This window comes from Heterodontus francisci, chromosome 8, assembly GCF_036365525.1.
Source record: "Heterodontus francisci isolate sHetFra1 chromosome 8, sHetFra1.hap1, whole genome shotgun sequence".
Classification (NCBI taxonomy): domain Eukaryota; kingdom Metazoa; phylum Chordata; class Chondrichthyes; order Heterodontiformes; family Heterodontidae; genus Heterodontus; species Heterodontus francisci.
The window spans coordinates 38,082,877-38,105,348 of NC_090378.1; the positions used below are offsets into that span (position 1 = coordinate 38,082,877).

Consider the following 22,472-nt stretch of genomic DNA (forward strand, 5'->3'; position numbering starts at 1 on the left):
ATAGCTCTACCAAAGGACCAGCAGATGCACAATGGGCCAAATGGTCTGCTTCTGTGCTGTATCATTCTCATATGAAGTAAAATGAACTCCCTAAACATTTCTACAAATTCAAAGTCAGCCAGACTGAATTTCACCCCCGCCCCCCAAATTCAGGTTCATTAGGATTTGATTTTATGATTCTTGTAGATGCTCAGCATATGTACAATGGGGAGTTTAGACTGAAATTCCAAATTATTTACAGCTTAAAGTAATAACTGAGTAATATACTTTATATCTACACTTACACCACAAATGGCAAAAAATAGTGATGCTGTATTTGTACTTGTTTTACATCATTTATGTTCTGGTTTAGGGAAATGAGTTCGACTGGAAATTTTGGTGTACACTCCCATTGTTAAGATTAACACAGAAACTTGTGTACCAGTCAGTATAATTTCTGCATAAATACAATTCAAGAAATTTGTGTTAAGTATTTTCTAATTTTGACAAAGGGGCTATGTCCAAAGAGTTGACTTTTCTAATATAAAAACAGAAAATGCTGGAAATACTCAGCAGGTCTGGCAGCATCTGTGGAAAGACTCTTCTGTTCTCTCTGCAGGCACTACCTAATCTGCTGAGTTTGCTTCTTTGCATTCCTATCATGCTTTGCTCCACTGCTGTAATATTTAACAGACAACTTCCTCTCCTGTTTTAATCTGATTTTATGCTACTGATTTTAAATCTCCTGTTCCTTTGTGTTTACTCTGCTAGATTCCCTTTGATTTTAAACTAACAGCAGGAGTCTGGATTAGTCGGGAGGGAAAGTATCTCAATTCTGGAGGAGAAGACAGCTGATAGTAATGTGCTGTTTCTCCACCTTTAGAGAAATTCCTCGACTAGAAGGAAACCTATGTGTAAGTAAGATGACTCCTTGTAAGTTTAACCCCGAACAGAGAGAAATTTTGACTCTTTCTTCTTGAGCAGATAAAGTGATAAAGTAAGCTTGTGCATGTGGGGAAAAAAATAAGTTTATCTGTAAAGTGTCTTAATTATCTCTCTTCCACTCCACTCTGGAAGTTCTTTTCTCTCAACCTTTTTATTATTCGTTTACTTCCTTGACTCACTTATTCCAAAGCACTAAATGGCCAATAGTCTACCAATGGGACATACACTGCAAAATCCAACATGGAAAACACACTCTTGCATTCAATTTGGGGTGTTTGTAAATATGTAGGAATAATCTGTAATCTTGTACAAGGAAAACTCTAGTATAAGTTAATATAGTCTTTCCTCATCAGTTATCATGTTTGGAATGGTCACTCTCAAAAGTTTTACTTGGAAAGTAGGGGCTGGGAAACAGGAGCTGGGACTGTTTCTGGGTCCCGAACCCATCCCTCGGAGGAAGTCACTGGTTGGAATTTTGACTGGGAGCCCCCTTAATTGGCATGGAGACAGATTCCCTGTTCAATTAAGGGTGGCTGTTGGGCTCTCAAAGCTGGAGGGCCAATCAGCGGCCTTCCAGCTTGAAAGGAGCACCCAGCTGCAATAAAAGGCAAGTAACCGAGAGGGCGCTTCAACAGGAATAAACAAAGTTAAAAAACAATTTTAAAAAATAAACAAAGCAGACAGGCCACAACAGTGGTGGTGGGGTGGGGGGGAGGGGAGGGGGGAATGGAGTGGAAATCCCTCTAAAGGGCAGCCTTGGCTGCACCCCCACCCAGGCTGGCAGGGAGGGCCTGTAGGCTTGCCTAGAGCTCGAGCCCCCAGCCTGCAGCTGGGCGCCTGCCTCCAGGCAGTTAAACTGGCCCCTTCATGTCAGGGAAATCCCAGTCGGTCTCCATAATACCCTTAACAAGGCTTTTAACAAGCCTACAGTGGCTCCCCCTCACTGGGGGAGTGGGGGGGGGGAGAAACGGGCTGCCTGCTGGGCCCCGAACCTGCATCAGCCAGGAACACAGTCGGAAAACTGGTATGCTGGCCGCGCTGGTATTTTCAGGCCCTGTCACTTCAGTTCCTAGCCTCAGCGGGGCCTGAAAATCCTGCTCCAGGGATGGAAATGTGTACCCATGTATCCAGGGATCATTGTCTATCTTTAATAGGTTGCAGAGAAGCAAGCAGTTGCTGATAAAGCTCCACAACTCAAACTAGTGATGCCACTGTTCAGTTGGCTTTGGGGTGTGTCCATGCTGTGGATTGTGGTGGCATGTGGACACATTTTATGGTGAATTTTCCTGATAACCATGATGCAAAGGTGTATAAATGGAGTCGAGATATAGATCTGCCATGATCTAATTGAATGAAAGAACAGGCTCAAGGAGCCGAATGACGGCCTGTTCCTGTGTTCATGTTCCCTGGAGAATTCCTTGTACGCACTGGCCATATGGTGAGGGTCATACCTGTCCTTGCCCATTGTCTAATAATTACCTAGTTAGAATGGGTCTAGCCAGTTAAGGTTAAGGCAGCATCCGTACATACATTGGGGTGACTTAAATCATGTAGCCAGTCTACACCTACAATTTCTGGAAATAGCAAAGTGAAATTTATCTCTGTATGGTGGAAATTTGACATATACAAAAACTCTAATTATGTGGCTTTCTTAATAGGTTGTTTCAGAGACTCACAAGCATAGTGATGGGCTTCAATTAGTATCAACTAACAAAGGAAAGGTTGCCTTTTTGTATAAGGTGAACATCTTGACTCTTCACAAGTCCTGGCTCGGAGGCAATATATTTCAGAAATACACAATAGATAGGAATACATAGGAATGATCTTTAATAAAATGCCAACAGTAAAACAAGGGAGTGGGTGATATAATACCTATGCACAAGTGTAATTTACACACCAGACTCATGACATCACAAAATTTATCATTTCCTTATTAGTGAAGCTTATATTCTGGTACCAAATTTTTAGTCTATGTACTTAATATATATTATACAAATGTAGCAGTCATACATGCTAAAGGTTTCCAAGATAGGACACCTACCAGTCTCCAAGGCTATTTGATTGAATATCGCTGGATAGCCGATATTTTATGATATCTGAATCAAAGTTTTTAAAATGATCATATTCAGCTTTTAAGATTTTTTGCTAATTTTTCATGAGTGTTTATGCAAATACTTTGAGGTTAAAAAGTTCTCTGAGGCAATACAGCCAAAATTATGTAGCAGAATTTATTCCTCTATCAATTAAATCCAAGCTAGTGCCCTCTTCCCCCAGGATATTTTAGCAGCTGTTGGCATTGTATCTGACTGACACCCATTTCCTTTCTGTTAAAGCAGACATCAATGTATTGGTGTAATTTTAGAAAATTATCCATTCTGTTCTCTAGAAACCATCTATGTGGTCAAGTGAGTCCAGCAACAGCTATAAAATTCCAGTACTTGACGATTGCATACTTTTGGCACTCCTGCCCTGCAGGTATGTTGAAATATATCAGCACGATACACTAGCTGAGAAGGGTACAGTGTTGAACACCTCCAGCAAAACCACACTGTTGAGCAGTTTGAAGCAAAGTGTTGTTTTGAGAATATTATATAAAAATAACAATGTGCCTTTAGCGGTCTGACAGAAGCTTCACACGCCGAGAAAGATTATGTTTCCATTATTTCCAATCTTAATGGTGCTGTCAAAGAAAATCTATTAAGAGGAAGCCAAGCACATTATCCATTCCAAGGGATGGGAAATTGGAGACTAAGTTACCTTAGACCAGTCTCTACTTCCTAGCAATTGGGATTACAGCCTGCCATTAGCAAAACTCTAATTAGGTTAACTTGTTTGCCTTCACACAAAGTGTGAGGAACAGAGTGCTTCATAAACTGAGTGCTAAAGTCAGGAATTGGGTGCAAGTGGGACCTCTCTGCTAATTTAGATTAACATTTAGAGTTTGATTTAGAACTTTAAAACTGCAAAAGAAACTGCAAGATACTTAAGATGTCCAGTCAACACTCTGCCTGGCAGTGGCAGTTAACTGTCAATCAGCTGAACGTGTTTGCCTGAATAAATATTAATTACTGTAACAGAAAGCTGATTTAGCAGTTGTAACTCAGGTGTGAGTCATAAGCTCTTTATATAAGTAGACAGTGTTGGCTACCACATAGAGTGTGAAGCACAGAGTGATCGGGGAACAGAGAGCTTCATAAACAGAGTCATAACTTCGGGAATTTAATGCAAGTGGGAGTTCAGCACAGGGAGGGAAGGAAGTGCTGCTTTTTAATTTTTTTTACCTCCAGTAGATGGTGATTGTTCTTTTGACTCCAAGCTAGGAGGCAGTAACTGGCTACTACTTTAGTTAGTTACTAATTTAGTAAAGTAATCAAATAAATAGAGGGATAGACCGACATGGCAGGGCAGGTGGTGTGCAGTAACTGCAGCATGTGGGAGTATGTGAAAAGCATGGCGATCCCGGACAGCAATATCTGCGGTAAGTGTCTGCTGCGTGAGCATCTTTGGTTCAGAGTTGTTGAGCTGGAGTCTGAGCTGCAGATATTTCAGGGCATCAGGGAGGGGGAGAGTTACCTGGACACTTTATTCCAGCAGGCATTCACACCCTTGGGTTTAGCAGAACTTTAGAGTTGATCAATGGTCAGGGACAGGAGGGTGTGACTGCGAGTCAGGCAGGTATGGGGATCCAGGATGTAGTATTACAGGATAGCAGAAGTAGGACATTCAGTCTGTCGAGCCTGCTCCGCCATTCAGATCACAGCTGATCCTCAATCTCTACACAATTTTTGCCCACTATCCCCATATCCCTTCATGTCATTAGTATTCAGAAATCTATCAATATTTGTCTTGAACATGCTCAATGATTGAGCTTCAACAGCCTTCTGGGGTAGAGAATTCCACAGATTCACCACCCTCTGAGTAAAGAAATTCCTCCTCATCTCAGTCTTAAATGACCTGCCCCTTATTCTGAGACTGTCCTTGTTCTAGACACACCAGCCAGAGGAAGCATCCTATACATATCTACCCAGTCACGCCCTGTAAGAATTTTGTAAGTTTCAATACAATCACTTCTCATTCTTCGAAACTCCAGAGAATACAGGTCCAGTTTCTGAAATCTCTCCTCATAAGACAATTCTGCCATCCCAAGGATTAGTCTGATGAACCTCTGTTGCACTCCCTCTATGGCAAGTATATCCTTCCTTAGATAAGGAGACCAAAACTGTATACAATACTCCAGGTGTGGTCTCACTAATGCTTTATACAATTGAATCAAGACTTCTTTACTCCTATACTCAAATCCCCTTGCACTGAAGGCCATTTGCCTTCTTAATTGCTTGCTGCACCTGCATACTAGCTTTTAGTGACTCATGAACAAGGACACCCAGGACTCTTGGGAAATCAACAATTTCCATCCTCTCACCATTTAAGAAATACTCTGCCTTTCTGTTTTTTTGACCAAAGTCGATCACTTCACACATTATATTCCATCTGTCATGTTCTTGCCCATTCACTTAGTCTGTCCAGGTCCCCTTGAAGCCTCATTGCATCCTCCTCACAACTTACATTCCCTCCTAGTTTTGTGTCATCCGCAAATTTTGAAATATTATAATTGGTCCCAACATCCAAATCTTTTATATAGATTGTAAACAGCTGTGACCCAAACACTGATCCTTGCGGCACCCCACAAGTAACAGCCTGCCATCCTGAGAATGACTCATTTATTCCTACTCTCTGCTTTCTGTCTGTTAACCAATTCTCAATCCATTGCAGTATATTACCCCGATCCCATGTGCTCTAATTTTGTTTACTAACCTGCTGTGTGGGATCTTATCAAAAGCCTTCTGAAAATCCAAATATACCACATCTACTGGTTCTCCTTTATCTATGCTACAAGTAACATCCTCAAAAAACAGGTTTGTCAAACATGATTTCCCTTTCACAAATCCATGTTGACTCTGCCCAATTATTTGGATATGGTATGGGAGCAGGGTAAGGGTGATTTGAACTAATTTATGGCTATAACTTCATGATTAGAGAATTTGTTAGGTTTTCATGACTAACTTTAAGTTAACCTTCAGTAACAGATAAAATGCAAATCAAACTTCAATTAAGTGCAAATATTTATGCGTTGAGTAATCACCACTCCCAGTACTGCATATTACATATTATTCTCCATCCAAAGGAGCATGTGGACAATCTGCTTTAATGCCTTTCTCCTTGTTGTTCTTGGGCTTGGAGGTATATGACAATAACTAAGGATAACTTTTCCTCCAAATTTCCCACTCTCTTTTCCTTAAGATAAGTGCATGGCTGGGGCTGAGATCTAACAATAGTCATTTTAGGAATCTATAGAACCGGTACCAATTTGCTGTGCTATTCTGCTGCTCCTTACACAACAAAGCATCGATCATAATGCAATATTGTGGGTACTTCAGCATTGAAATAATTGCAATATTGTTATCTTAAAATTAAATACAGCCTCATTTCTCAGCATCACATTTATGGTTAAGCTTTAGGCAGCTCAATAGATCACTAGCCAAGTATTCTAAAGTGGTTGCCTGTTCAGGTAAGTTAGTTATTCAAAATACACCCCATACACAGTCGCAACAGCAAAAAGTGAAGAGTTTTTGAAAGTGGCTGTTGCAAAATTATCAGTTGATGTATCCCACAGACAACGACTGACGATTAGTATTCCCTGATCATTGAGCTGGCCCAGCACCACATTGCACACCAGCTTGTATCTAGGGGCATTGATATCCTTCACTTTCAACCTGATATGGTCTGTCAAACTCTGCACTTGCTGTACACATGTTACAGGATTATATTTATTGTCAGCCAAGTAGCTTGAAAGAGTTCCCTCCAAGATCTTCTGGACTTTGTAGGGATCAAACTTGCAGCCTTCATCTGGCTGGGCTTTGTATGTGTTTTCGCACCTCACTTCTCTGATAGGTTGATACAGAGGCAATCCAGAGAAACTGACCTCACCAGAAGTCATCCAGCTCATGGAATGCCTTTTGCCTAGCATCAGAGAACCTTTGCGAGAAAAAGGCATATTGACATTACTTATAATGGAGCTTCTTCTGGATGGGATATGGGGCCTTCCGTCCATGTTCTTCAGATGCAGATGATGTTTGCTGGCTTGTACCTCCATGGACTGGGAACTTCTGCGAGTAGAAATGGAGCTTGCACGAGGACGCAGTCCCAAACCATGCCCAGACAGAGCCTGAGTGAACTGAGCTAAAGCCTCTTGGGATAAAGACATCTGCTTGGCTGTCATGGTAAACTGTATATTGATCTGTTTAAAGGATAAAAGATAAATCAACTTCCATTCAGTTCAATGGCTCGATCCCTCTTTTATTGAGTATTTTACCTCCTCATTTTAATGCACTTTTAATATTATTTCCTGCAACATATATTATTCCCTGTCTGAAAGGAATGTGCTCCTAGATCTCTGCCAACACCATCCTTGAGCCATCTGTTAAATTTTTTTTATAATAGTGACACAGAGTGAATCACTTTCTGATCTTTGTTCCCAGTTTTCACTCAGCACTTCCTTGTGTTGCAGGATGTAAGTTCAGCTCTTATTTTAAGACCATGCACCCCTAATTTTTTCATAAATAAAAGCAAAATACTGCAGATGCTGGAAATCTGAAATAAAATCAAAAAGTGCTCGAAATACTCAGCAGGTCAGACAGCATCTGTGGAATGAGAAGCAAAGTTAACATTTCAGGTCAGTGACCCTTCATCAGAACTGGCAAAAGGTTAGAAATGTAATAGATTTTAAACAAATAAAGTGGGGGTGGGGCAAAAGAGAATAAATGGAAAGGTGTTGATAGGACAGAAGGTCACAGAGAATAACTGACAAGGAGGTCATGGGGCAAAGACAAAGAGTGTGTTAATGGTGTGAAATGCAAAGCATTAGTGCAGAGAGGGTGTTAAATGACAACAATGAAAGCCCTAGCCAAAAGCAAAACGTGAAAAACAAAGTGGGCAGGCACATGAAAATAAAGTGTAATGATGAAACAAACTAAAATAAAAAGAAATAAAAATCAAAAATACGAAGTAAAACTGAGAAAAAAGGTAAAACTAAACGAAAAAGCGGGGACGCGTCATGCTCTGAAAGGGGACGAGTCATGCTCTGAAATGATTGAACTCAATGTTCAGTCCGGCAGGCTGTAGTGTGCCTAATTGGTAAATGAGGTGCTGTTCCTCGAGTTTGCGTTGATGTTCACTGGAACACTGCAGCAATCTCAGGACAGAGATGTGGGCATGAGAGCAGGGATGTGTGTTGAAATGGCAAGCGACAGGAAGCTCTGGGTCATGTCAGATTAACTGGTCATTATTTCCTTCCTTTTTGTGGGACTTTATTATGGGAAAATTGGCTTCTGTGTTTGCTTACAAAACAACAGTGACTACACTTCAAAAGTAATTCATTGCCTTTAACACACTTTAGGATGTTCTGAGGATGTTAAAGGTTTAAGATGAATGCACGTTTTTTCTTCTTTCTATCTGTTGTAATGAAGCAAGTAATGCTATTGTGGTTGACGTAGAAAACAGTATGTGCAGTGTCAGAGATATCAAAATTCCTGATCTCTTCTCTATACCTGAGAACCAACACAATAACAAGTCCTTATATGGCAGAGGAGAGCAAAATATTGTCAGATATTCAATTGCTGCTGCTATATCTAGTTGCTTCAAACTGTGGCAATGTATGAGACATACTGATGAAGTATGGGAAGCATACTCATTATTCTGTGTGCATTATGTGTTGTGTTGTGACTAAAGGGTGCAGATCAATGTTATCTCTCAGCTTCTGTCTCCCTCACATTTCTTTTTATTATTATTATTCAATAGTTAATTTTTACAAAAAAATAACTCCTCTACCAATTGTCCTGAACCATCTGCTTCCGTGTTTTGGAGGAATCCAGCCAGGAAGATTGTATTTTGTCAAAGTGGAAGAACGTGGGTAGTTGGATGAGGGGAGAATGATAATTTTACAGGCAGCTTCCAGGAAACTTTGGCAAACAAACATAAAAATATATTTTGCACTTTTTTTGATACACATAAAGCTCAGCTCAAAAAATACATATTGATGTGTGATGATTGACGTAAATAAAGCTGTGCAGAATGTGTAGAAAGAAGTCATGGGGGCACAAGTGAGATACAGGTCTAGAAATTTGGCTGTGTGGAACACATCTAAGCCCCCATTATGGCAGACAGGAAATGCATGTACACTTCTGCCTGGAAGCACACTGCCTGCCATATTGGTAGAAGAGGTCACATTGGTAGTAGGAGAGTGCATGCCAGCAACATTCTAACTTCAGCATAACGTATTCCAATTAGGATCCTGCATCGATTGTGCAAAGTTGTTGTAAGCATGCCAACAATGAAAGTTTTGAACAACCAACCAGCATGCTCAAATAATGCTTCCACGGGCTGGACCATTCAGGAGGAGCTTTGCAGTACACTCCCGCACATGTTTCCAGATTTGTTGTTGTCTGCTGCATGCTACAGCACTTTGCCAGCATAAGGGAGCAGCTCTTATCACCACCTGCACTGGAAGAAGTACAAGGAGGAGGAGGAGGAAGAGGAGAAGGAAGAGAGGCGGCGACCACCAGATTCATTATATGCCTGAGATCTCAGAGATAAGCTAACTGAGGAACACTTCAACTTAACCAGCCTATATTCCCCATTCACCAACAGTTCCATATCCTTACCGCTCTTCTCAACCACCATCCGATTGTCTTCCTTCTCTTCAAACTTATGGATCTTGTCCTCACTTCAATAAAAAAACAAATACCAATACAAAATTCAGATTAAAAGTACAAATTTATCAAACAAATCGTGTCAACATTCACATAAGAAATGATTAATTAATCAGCTTTGTACAAGCCCCCTTAGTGCCTGTCTTGTGTGCTCATTCTCTATACTGGAGTTCCTGTGAGATACTTCCCCAATGGCTATAGCTTGGGCGGTTGATCGCTGCTGAGCTTCCATTGAGAACACATCAGATGGACTTGAAGGATGACCTCAAGCAGCAGTGCCTAGAGGACCTGGCTGCAGACTGCCGCACCTCAACTTGAGCTGCAGCAGCCTGGCAGTTCAGTAATGTGAGCTGCCATGGATGTTGTTAGATTTATCACAAGATGCTTCATCATGGTGGGTTGTTCTGCAGGGCTGATGGATCTGACCACTGTTAGTCAGAATGGTCTCCACTGGACTCCTCCATGCTCTGTGACATTATGCTCATGTTCTCTGGCAGGTTGTCCAATGCACCAAGCGTTTGGTGTACATGCATATGCCTTCTTCAGTAGCCTGGGCTCTCAAAGTCAGCATCTGAGTCCTTTGCAGCAGAACTATTATGTAACCTTATCCTCTGACGAGCTGGCACATGTGGTGTCCTATTCCCCTGCCCAAGCTGCTGCACATTTGCATTTACCACCTCCTAACCTCTAAAGTGTGCATTGTGTCAATATTTGAGCTAGTGCTTGCGAGAATCAGAGCAAGTGACAGTGCATCTTCAGGAATACTGGGCTTCTCTTCATCCACTGGCTGAGGGGCATCAAAGGAAGAGCAGAAAGAGTGAGAGAAGTGGATGGTGAAAGCATCTGCTGCTTTTCAAGTGATATGCGGATAGGATGCAAAAGTAGGGTTGAGGTAGAAGATTAGCCATGATCTTACTGAACGGTGGAGCAGGTTGGAGGGACCTTATAGCTATTCCTGCTCCTATTTCTTATGTCCTTATCATGCAGAATGTGTCAGGTGAGGGAGAGGTTAGAAGAGACAAAAAGGATTAGATAGAAATCAACCCTGCACAGCACCACCACAAGAATTAGGAGCAGGAGTAGGCACTTTGGCCTCTTGAGCCTGCTCTGCCATTCAATAAGATCATGGCTGATCTGATTGTGGCCTCAACTCCACTTTCCTGCCTACCCCCACATACCTTGACTCCCTTGTTGATCAAAAATCCGTCTAACTCAGCCTTGAATATATTCAATGACCCAGCCTCCATTGCTCCCCGGGGAAGAGAATTCCACAGACTAACGACCCACCCTCTGAGAGAAAAATGTCTCCTCATCTGTCTAAAATGGGAGACCCCTAATTTTTAAACTGTGTCTCCTAGTTCTAGATTCCCCCACAAGGGGAAACATCCTCTCAGCATCGACCGTGTCAAGTTCCCTCAGAATCTTATATGTTTCAGTGAGATCACCTCTCATTCTTATAAACTCCAACCTGCTCAACATTTCCTCAGAAGATAACCCCCTCCATCCCAGGAATCTGTCGAGTGAACCTTCTCTGAACTGCTTCTAATGCAATAATATCCGTTCTTAAGTAAGAAGACCAAAACTGTACACAGTAGTCTGGATGCAGTCTAATTAAAGCCCTGTACAGCTGTAGCAACACTTCCCTACTTTTATACTCTATTCTCCTTGCAATAAACGCCAACATTCCAAATGCCTTTCTAATCGCATGCTGTACCTGCATACTAACCTTTTGTGATTCATGTACCAGGACACCCAGATCCCTCTGTACTGTAGAGTTCTGCAGTCTCTCACCATTCAAATAATATACTGCTTTTCTATTCTTCCTGCCAAAGTGGACAAGTTCACATTTTCCCACATTATACTCCATCTGCCAAATGTTTGTCCACTCATTTAATCTATCTAAATCCCTTTGTTGACTCTATGTCCTCTTGGCAGCATACTTTCCTACTTATCTTTATGTCATCAGCAAATTTAGCTACCATACATTCAGTCCCTTCATCCATTGATATAGATTGTAAATAGTTGAGGTCCCAGCATTGATCCGTCTGACACTCCACCAGTAACAGCTTGCCAACCCAAAAATGACCCATCTATCCCGATTCTGCTTCCTGTTGGATAACCAATCTTCTATCCACACTAATATGTTATCCCCTACACCGTGATGGTCGAGGGTTGTTTTTGCGATTGGAAGTCTGTGACCAGTGGTGTACTGCAGGGATCGGTATTGGGACCCTTGCTGTTTGTAGTGTACATTAATGATTTAGATGTGAATATAGGAGGTATGATCAGTAAGTTCGCATATGACACGAAAATTGGTGGTGTCGTAAATAGTGAGGAGGAAAGCCTTAGATTACAGGATGATATAGGTGGGCTGGTAAGATGGGCAGAGCAGTGGCAAATGGAATTTAATCCTGAGAAGCGTGAGGTGATGCATTTTGGGAGGACTAACAAGGCAAGGGCATATACAATGGATGGTAGGACCCGAGGAAGTACAGAGGGTCAGAGGGGCCTTGGTGTACTTGTCCATAGATCACTGAAGACAGTAGCACAGCTGGATAGGATGGTTAGGAAGGCATATGGGATACTTGCCTTTATTAGCCGAGGCATAGAATATAAGAGCAGGGAAGTTATGATGGAGCTGCATAAAACTCTAGTTAGGCCACAGCTGGAGTACTGTGTACAGTTCTGGTCACCACACTGTGGGAAGGATGTGATTGCACTGGAGAGGATGCAGAGGAGATTCACCAGGGTGTTGCCTGGGCTGGAGCATTTCAGCTATGAAGAGAGACTGGATAGGCTAGGGTTGTTTTACTTAGAGCATAGAAGGCTGAGGGGGGACATGATTGAGGTATACAAAATTATGAGGGGCATAGATAGGGTAGATAGGAAGAAACTTTGTCCCTTAGCAGAGGTGTCAATAAACAGGGGGCATAGATTTAAGGTAAGGGGCAGGAGGTTTAGAGGGGATTTGTTGAAAACCTTTTCACCCAGAGGATGGTTGGAATCTGGAACACACTGCCTGAAGGGGTGGTAGAGACAAGAACCCTCACAACATTTAAGAAGTGTTTAAATGTGCACTTGAAACACCGTAGCATACAAGGCTATGGGCCAAGTGCTAGAAAATGGGATTAGAATAGATAGGTGTTTGATGGCCGGCACAGACACGATGGGCCGAAGGGCCTGTTTCTGTGCTGTATAACTCTATGACTCGTAAGCTCTTATTTTGTGTAGCAACCTTTGTTGTGGCCCCTGTCGAATGCCTTTTGGAAATCCAAGTACACCAAATCTACAGGTTTCCCTTTATCCACCCTGCTTGTTACATCCTCAAAGAACTCTCATAAATTAGTCAAATACAATTTCCCTTTCACAAAATCATGTTGGCTCTGCCTGATTATATTATGATTTTCTAAATGTTCTGCTATTACCTCCTTAATAACAGATTCTAGCATTTGCCCTTTGACAGATGTTAGACTACTAGAAACTGCCTTGTAGTTTCCTGCTTTCTGTCTGCCTCCTTTATTGAATAGAGGTGTTACATTTGCGATTTTCCAATCCGCTGGGTCCTTTCCAGAAGCTAGGAAGTATTGCCAGTGACCACAGACTCCGTTCTGTCCCTTCCAATGGTGTCCAGGGAACTCCCTGTAAGGGGGGAGAGGGTGTGTGAATGGGCTCCTTCTCCTCTGCTGGCAACCTGTTGCCTTGTATAGTTTGCAACCTCCTCCTGCAAGACAGAGGGAAATGTGCTAATGAGAGTTTTGTGAAATGTTTGGAGAATGTGGCTGTCATGGTAGTATAGTCACTGTGAGTTGTGCAGAGAAGGAGTTTCCTGCAGTGATTGCAGGACAATGCAAGGTAATGGGGGAGGGTAGTGCTTTAAGTGCTGTCAGTGTTGTAATTCATGAGGCTGGAAGTATTTTAGCAGTCCTTTACTCCTTTTTAAAGTTCCTTATCTCAGCTACAAGGACTCATGAACTGTCTCTCCTGTGCCTGTAACTTGTTCTCCTTGACTATAAGCGTCAAGAAAACCATGGTCATGGGACAAGGTTTTACATCTCCACCTCTGACCACACTAAATAACACCCCACTGGAAGTGGTTAGAAAATTCTGCTACCTTGCATCCACGGTGACAATCTGTCCCTTGATGCAGAGGTCGATAAACACATAGGTGACGCAGCTAACACCTTTGGTCAACTTGCAAAACACACATGTGATAACACCAAGCTGACCTTAGGACCAAGCTGATGGTTTATAAAGTCTGTGTTCTCAGCACCTTGCTGTATGGCTGTGAAATATAGGTGACTTACAGCTACCAGGAAAAGAAGCTCAATAATTTCCATCTTCACTGCCTGCAACACATTATGGGTATATCCTGGCAGGACAAAAATCACAAATGTGGCAGGCCTCTCAAAGGCAAAGCTCCCTAGTGTGTTGCACTAATCAAACAGAGGCGGCTTTGGTGGATCAGACATGTCCACAGGATGGAAGACAATTGCACACCCAAGCACCTTCCTTATGGTGAGGTAGCCAGTGCCAGATGACCAGTGGGGCGCCCAAAGCTCTGTTACAGGGATGTTTCCAAGCATGACATGAAGGGCCTAAATGGCGACTATCGCACCTGGAAGTCATGAGTTGGCGAAAGAGGGAAATGTTGACACATTCTGTGGACTGATGTGCACTACCACGATGACCAGTTGCTACAGTGCTACAGCAGCTTGGCAACAGGTGCCAATGTCAAAAACAACAACTCACAGCATCATTTGGCAATTTCACGTGCGGCATTTGTGGCAGAACCTGCCTCTCAAGGATTGGCCTTTACAGCCGTCAGCAAAGGTGCACCAAGAGAAGACACCCCACTTAAGTGGATTGTTTGCTGCGTGTCCATCATCTTTCATAGATGGAAGGATGCCAACCTGCAATCTATCTCAGCCTTGCTATCAGAGGGAGCAACTGTCTGGTGACGCGACATTTCTCCGCAGGAAGAAAAAGTGAAAAAATGTTTCCAGCGTTTAGGTTATTGGCTTTCCTCAGTCTGTTGGTAATCAGCAGCTTGACTGGCTTCCTTCTGATGAGTTTCAATTAAGATCAGAAATGGGATGAGGGCCAATTTCCCTGCATGTAATGGCACTTTAAGGTCTTTTTGTTAAGAACCAATTTTTAAATCTACCTCATACAATACTGAGAAAAGACCTATAATCATGGTCAACAACACTTCATCTTTCTCTCAACCCCTCCCAAAGAGGGTTTTGCTTCATCTGCTGGCAACGGCAGCAGGCTGTTTACAGGGCTGTTTACGTGCTATTGGGGGCATTCCTTTAAAGTAAATGGGGCACTATATCCCCCAGTCTATACTCAAAGAAGTCCTGGAAGTGAAGTTACAATAAGGTAGATTTTCCTCTGCCCTATACTTGGAGTGTTTCAGGATTGGAGCAGAAGAAAAAGGGGAAGAGACCTATTGCAGCAGGTGTCTGTCCTTGTTGTATCCCATTGCAATTTCCAGGGCCTTTCCCAAAGGGTAGAATTAAATATGCACCCACAACAGTTCGTAAACAACACAGTTTTGAGATTAAACTTAAATTTCAAATTCTTCTGATAATATATCTTGATGAAATGTTAAGAGTTTATTATGTTTTAAAAGGCCATCTATTTCAGGCTAAGGGCAACTGCCTGAAATGTTAACTTACCTGCTACTCCAAACATGCCGATTGACCTTGCTGTCCATTTGATTGACCATTTACTGTTTTTGTTTTAGATAACCATTTCTAAGCTGGTTATAACATTAATAGAGATGGCCCTTAATCAATTAAAAACAGGACATTCACAGTAGGCCTGTCAAGCCCCTGAAGAGGAAAAAGTATTGATTTTATGTGTAGACTCTTCATCAGAACTGGCAGGTTAGATGTTAATGCTATCAGATGTTAGATGTTAATTTTCTTCATTTTTTTTCTCTTTTTACTTTAGATTTTCAGCATTTTTAAAATCTCTACAGTCATGAACTCATGCATTAATGCATTCCTGTAATTTTAGTTGTGCATAAAACGAAAGACTTGCATTTGTATAGTGCCTTCCATGACCTCAGGATATCGCAAAGCTTTTTATAGTTAATGAAGTACTTTTGAAGCATAGACGCTGTTGTAATGCAGGAACCATGCGAGACAGTTTGCACACAGCAAGCTCCCAAGAACAGCAAAGTGATAGTGACCATATAACCTATTGTTTTTAGTGATGTTGATTGAGGGATAAATATTGGTCAGGCCGCCAGGGATAACCTCACTGCCCTTCTTCATGATAGTACCCAGAGACATTTACGTCCACTTGAGAGAGCAGACAGGGCTTCAGTTTAATGTTTCATCCAAAAGAAGGCACTTTTGACAGTGTAGCATTCCCTCAGTACTGCTCTGGAGTGTCAGACTAGATTTTTGTGCTCAAGTCTCTGAAATGGGACTTTAACCCACAACCTCCTGACTCAAAGGTGAGAATGCCATTCCTAACACAGATATTAAAAGCTATTATCATCTCGATGGAGAGTTTTAGGTCAGACTTCAATCCTGCGAAGGGTTTGCTTAGAAAACTCCATTGCTGGGTCACTACATTCTCATGCCAGCTGCACAAGTTTGTGTTACAGCAGAGACAAGAGAGAACATCTTCGACTTGTTACCCAGCCATAAAACTAGTCTTGCTGATCAGCCATCCATTTCATTTCCAAAATCATGCAGTTTCTATAATGGCAGATGATCCGCACCAGCAGTTCTACGCCTGAGTGGCAACTTTTCACTTTTAATGAGCAGCTATTTTAGTTGTGTAATAATTTAAAGCTAATAAATATCCAAACATGTGGTTAAAAAAGGAAATCTACTTCACTGTTTGCGGAGGTACAAGCTTTTTTGAAATAACTTTTCATTTTGTTCGCATTAAAGAGAAACAACATTGTGGGGAGGACAGCACTTTCTTTCAAAATTACCCCGTAAAGATTTTCAAATAATATTTTTGTCCCTATGTTTGAATCAAAAATTCATAATTTTATTATTTGCAGAAAAGCCAGCTGGAGACCTTCTCTGTCCTGGTCAGTATTGAATTTTGCAATAGCTTTTATACACCGAGATTAACAGTAAGGAACACTGATCTGCACTCACCAGAGTGGACAGAATCTTGCTGCCTTTGAAAATATTCGTCCATTGGGGACAAATGCAGGTCCTGTCTCCGATAGTCCGTGAATCTTGCCCACCTGCAAGATCTTCCTGGAGGTGGCCAATTAAGAGGCTGCCTCCGGGACTCCTGTCCAATTAAGGACGGAGGACGGGTTCCTGAGGTTGTAAGCCTAATCAGAGGCCCTGCAACTTTGGAAGGCTGCCAGTCCCGCTGGGAGAGGTAGGAACTACTCAGGCAGTAAGACGCGTGCAAGGACTCCTCAACATGCATCACAATCAACAGATGAGGGCCAAAGCTCTTAGGGCCCTCAGAGCGGAGGAGAAACTGTCCAGATGAATCGTTTTGACCGTGGATGTGGCCTTTCCTGCCTGCAGCCTCATCCTTGGGGAATGGAGCATCTGGCTCTGATGGCTCGCCAGCACTGTGAGCCCACCTCCACTGAGCTGCCAGGCTTGGCACTTAGTGGGAGGCTGATCTGACACCAGGAAGATCCTGATGGCGTCCTCCCTGTTCCCCTCAACAGGCCATGAATTGGTAATTATTGGCTACCTGCTGCCACCGGCAGTTAGTCACTTCCATTGTTCACCCATGTCCAGCATGATCGCCTGAAGATGTGAATGTGTCAGCCTGCCGACCCGATGTGGACCATTCTGATTTCCCTCCCGGTCCTACCTCCAAATCTATCCCTGCAGCTCTCATAAGATTCCACCCAATAAGAGCTGGCTAAACTGACAAACTTCTCTTCTCCAACCATGTCAAGTCTCCTGCAAAGTGTTCCATAGTCTTAAAATTGGATAGATTGGATGAGGTACATTGATCTCAGAAGGTAGATGTAGTCCAATTTGTCCTCACCCATACATTTACACTTCTAGCAGGGGTCATTGGATATGATCAGACCTGACACCCCTGGCCAAAATTCCTCTCCATATTGCGATGGAAACCACACCTGCCAAATGGAAAATATTAATTTCGTCATATGGAGCTTTATTTGAATGCTTACTGGACATTGAACATAACTTGTTTTAAAAGACCACAGAACAGTGGCTGAAAACATAGCTGCACATTTGCATTCTAAAAGACAGTTGCATGGAGAGACAATTGGAGTACTCCCTGATCCAGTTAGCCAGATGGGTTTTGTCAATACTGATGATCAAAAGACATTGAGAGTCATTGACTGTGTAAGAGCCAGAATTCCACTCCCCCACTGAGAGTGTCTGATAAGCTTCGAGGAATCCACAAACCTTGCAGGGCAGGCTGTTTCAAACAGGGAACTAGTCACATGACTACCCTGCTGGCAAACCTGGGGTTTTGAATTGTGCCTGACACAGAAAGAAAGAGACTGCAATTGAACTTCAAGAAGAGAGCACTTCCTCTCTCTGTCTCTCTCTCTCTCTCTCTCTCACACAAAGTTCCAGGGACCCATGGAAGTAACTGAAGCCTCAAGACAGATTCCAGCAAAACAAGTTTGAAAGTGCGCACTGGGGCCCCAACGAGAACTGCAAGACTTAACTTCAATCAAAGACTTTACATCCACCCCAAAACCTGTAACTGAACTCCATCTATTACTTCAAACCTTTGCCCTTTAATTTTTTCTCCTCCTCTGTCTCTATTTGCATGTGTGTTTATCGTGTATGCATGCTAGCGTGGTTGTGTCGCTTATTTTTAGTAGCTTTAACTGAGTTAGAGTTTTAGGGTTAATAAACTTACACCTTTCTTGTTTAAATCTGAGAAAACCTGTCTGGTTGAATTCTTTGCAATTACAATTAGAGAGCAGTGAGCTAGGACTCACTGAAGGGAAGTTAAAAACACGGTGTTTTAAAAGTTAAACCCTGTTATGGCTAAACCAGGAAAAGGCCGAGAGGGGAGCCCTAGACCCCATCCTCGCCTGGTCGTAAAAATATCCACGAGTGCAGAGGCCAATTGCAGCTGTCCGACTGCTGCTTGGTTAAGCTTAATTAGCTCAGTACAGACCAGGGATTGAACCTGAGACTGGTAGTTCCTTCTTCACTTCCTCTACTGGGCTACAAGCATGGCCAAGAATATCACAGCCCTGTGTATATCAAAGGAAGCTAACATGTTGCAACAAGTAAAGAAAATGCCTTAGTAACGTATCAACTTGTTTATTTGTTCAGCAACCTTAATATACTGATAAGAATTGCGCAGAAGAAAACATCTCGGCCTAGCAATTCCTGCCAGGCCACTGCGCTGCTGGAATTGTGGCTGGGTGCAATAGCTGGCTGCCAACTGACCCTGATGCTGATCCTATCACAAATCCCAAGGTAAGTGCATTTGTGTTCTGTGAAGCAGTCAGGGAATATGAAGGAGAAATTGGTCTTTGGTAGTAGCGAAAAAAGAGCAACACCAAATACGCAGTCCATTTTACAATCCTCCAGATTTTCTTTTCTGTCGGGAAGAGTGTAAAAGGATGCCAATTCATGGTTACCCATTTTGTACTACTCCCCAAGACCAGTTTTACCCCTTACAAGTCCATGCCCTCCTGAGTTGCGCCAAGTGGGGAAGGAAAACTTGTGGGGAGACAGACAGGGAGTGCAACTCCTGCCTGTCCAGGGAGGTGGATGTGGGGAAAAGGGAAGGAAACGTCAAGGTGAGGGTGTAGAGAAGTGGTGCAGACATAGGCTATTGGTCTTCCTGTTTAAAGAGGCAATGGCAGCAATCAGACAGGGCTTACAAGCTACATTCAAAAGATGATAGAAAAGGCAGTACACAAATTTCAGGCAACCAATTTTTCTGCATCTTACTTGGATGTACTCCAGAGTGGAATACAACATAGCAAAATTGCTTGTTTGGGGTGGGTGGCAAGAAGTCTGTAGTGTGCACCTTGTGGAGGGAGATAGCAATGACTATCAGTGCCACATTGCTGACTGCAATGGCTGTAGTGCAGGAAGAATGCTCAACACCCTGAACAAGGCAGCCAGATAAGATAACTCCTTCCTATTTCCTTTGAACAAATTTTAATTATATTGTAGCAGATCTTAACCTCAAAGTGGTCAAGGGCTAAAGTGTACAACAGTAATCCCTGGTACCATCATTCTCCCAAATGCAACCTGTAAGCGGATCTTCTCTCACAGTGCTATGCATGCATACACTACCATTCATGAGAACACAAGAAATAGGGGCTGGAATAGGCCATTTGGCCTCTTCGAGCCTGCTCTGCCATTCAACAAGATCATGGCTGATTTTCTACCTCAAGTCCACCTACCTGTACTATTCCCATACCCCTTAATTTCCTTACTATCCAAAAATGTGTTCATCTCTGTCTTGAATGACTCAATGACTGAGCATCCACAGCTGTCTGGGATAGAGAATTCCAAAGATTCACAACCCTTTGAATGAAGGAATTTCTCATCAGTCCTAAATGGCTGATTTTTATTATAAGACTGTGACACCGTGTATGAAATTCCTCAGCCAGGGGAAACATTTTCTCAGCATCTACCCTGTCAAGCCCCTTAAGAATTTTATATGTTTCAATTAGATCACCTCTCATTCTTCTAAATACCAGAGAACATAGATCTAGTCTACTCAATCTTTCCTTTTTGGACAATCCCCTCATCCCTGGAAGCAGTCTAGTGAACCTTCATTACACTCCCTCTAGGGCAAGTATGTCCTTCCTTAGGTAAGGGGACCAAAACTGCACACTGTACTGCAGGTGTGCCTCATTTATACCCTGTATAATTATAGTAAGAATTCTTTCTCTTATACTCCAATCCCTTTGTAGCAAAAGCTAACATACCTTTTGCCTTCCTAATTGCTTGGTGTACTTGCATGTTAACTTTCTGAGATTGATGTACAAGGACACCCGGTTCCTCTGAATGAAAACATTTTCCAGTCTCTCAACATTCAAAAAATATTCTGCTTTTTAAATTTTACCTCTAAAGTGGATAACTTCACACTTTGACACATTGTATTCCATCTGCCATGTTTTGCCCACTCACCCAACCTGTCTATATCCCTCTGCAGCCTCTTTGCATCCTCCTCACCACATACTTTCTCACCTAACTGCGTATCATCAGCAAATGTGGATAGGTTACACTCAGTCCCCTCATCTAAGTCATTAATATAGGTTGTAAACAGCTGAGACCCAAGCACTGATCCTTACGGTACACCACTAGTTATAGTCTGTCAACCAGAAAATGCTCAGTTCATTCCTATTCTCTATTTTCTGTGCATTAATCAATCCTCAATCCATGTTAATATATTACCCCCAATCCATAAGTCCTAATTTTGTGTAATGACTTCTTGGGTGGCACCTTATTGAATGCTTTCTGAAAATCCAAATACAATATATCCACTGGTTCCTCCTTATCCATCTTACAAGTTACATCCTCAAAAATCTTTAAATTTGTTAAAAACGATTTCCCTTTCATAAATCCATGTTGACTCTGCTTAATCATATTATGATTTTCTGAGTGCCCTGTTGCCACATCCCTAATAATAGATTCTAGCATTTTGCCTCCTAATGATGTTAGGCTGTCTGGCTGACTGGCCCTGTTTCCTCTTTCCCTCCTTTCTTAAAAAATTGGATTATGTTTGTTACCTTCCAATTCTTGGGAACTGTTCTGGAATCTAAGTAATTCTGCAAGGTCAAAACCAACGCATCCACTATCATTGCAGCTACCGCTTTTAAAACCCCTAAAACGCAGGTCGTCAGGTCCAACAGATTTGGCGCAACTTAGTCCCATTAATTTCTCCAGTACTATTTCTTTACTTATACTGATTTCTTTAAGTCCCTCATTCTCAATAGACCCTTGGTTTTCCATTATTTCTGGAATGTTTTTGTGTCCTCTACCATGAGGACAGATGCAAAGTATTTGTTTAATGTCTCTGCTATTTCCATATTCCCCATTATAATTTCACCTGTCTCGGCCTCTAATGGGCCCAAGTTTATTTTCACTAATCTCATCCTATTTATATTCCAATAGAAATGTTTACAATCTGTTTTTATGTCTCTTGCTTGTCTACACATATTCTTTTTTCTCTTCCTTTATCAATTTCTTGATCCTCCATTGCTGAATTCTAAAATCCTCTCAAATCTTAGGCTTACTACTCTTTTTGGCACTATTATAAGCCTCCTCCTTTGATCTAATTCTATCTTTAACATCTCTTGTTAGCCATGATTGGATCATTTTTGTGAGTTTTTTGTGCCTTAATGGAATTTGTATTTGTTGCGAATTATGTATTAATCTTTAAATGCTGGCCATTGCTTGGCTACCGTCATATCTTTTAATGTAGTTTCCCAACCTACCTTAGCCAACTCACTCCTCATACCTATGTAGTTTGCTTTTTTAGATTTAAAGATCCGGGTTTTGGACTTAAGTAAATTACTTTCAAACTCAATATAAAATTCTATCATATTATAGTCACTCTTCCCCAGAGGCCCCTTTACTACAAGATTATTAATTAACCCTTTCTCATTTCTCACCTCACCTGTCATTGCTTGGTACAGCACCTGCCATCCCCTTCTGTTCCTTAGGCCGCAAAATTCAGTTGTGTGGTAGCCATAATTTCAGCACAATGGATGTCCCTTCGGGTCCAAAATGGTGTCTGCACTGTGCATGCGCACTTCTGGTGCAGCCTTCACCGAACGCCATTTTGGGTAGGTCATTAGCTCAGGCGCTG

The 22,472-nt window shown here is 42.1% G+C and overlaps 1 protein-coding gene across 1 annotated transcript in view; it reads right to left on the reverse strand.

Moving 5' to 3' along the window:
* Positions 1–2,743: 2,743 nt before the first annotated feature.
* Positions 2,744–22,472, reverse strand: part of LOC137372761 (dynein light chain Tctex-type protein 2B) — a 31,526-nt gene continuing 11,797 nt past the window's right edge. Inside the window, exons 3-5 of the mRNA XM_068036970.1 lie at positions 17,688–17,781; positions 9,642–9,703; positions 2,744–7,219 (exon numbers count right to left, since the gene is read on the reverse strand). Coding sequence (XP_067893071.1) covers positions 6,500–7,219; positions 9,642–9,703; positions 17,688–17,691 — 786 coding nt within the window. The 5' untranslated portion in view covers positions 17,692–17,781 and the 3' untranslated portion in view covers positions 2,744–6,499. The remainder of the gene's footprint in view (positions 7,220–9,641; positions 9,704–17,687; positions 17,782–22,472) is intronic.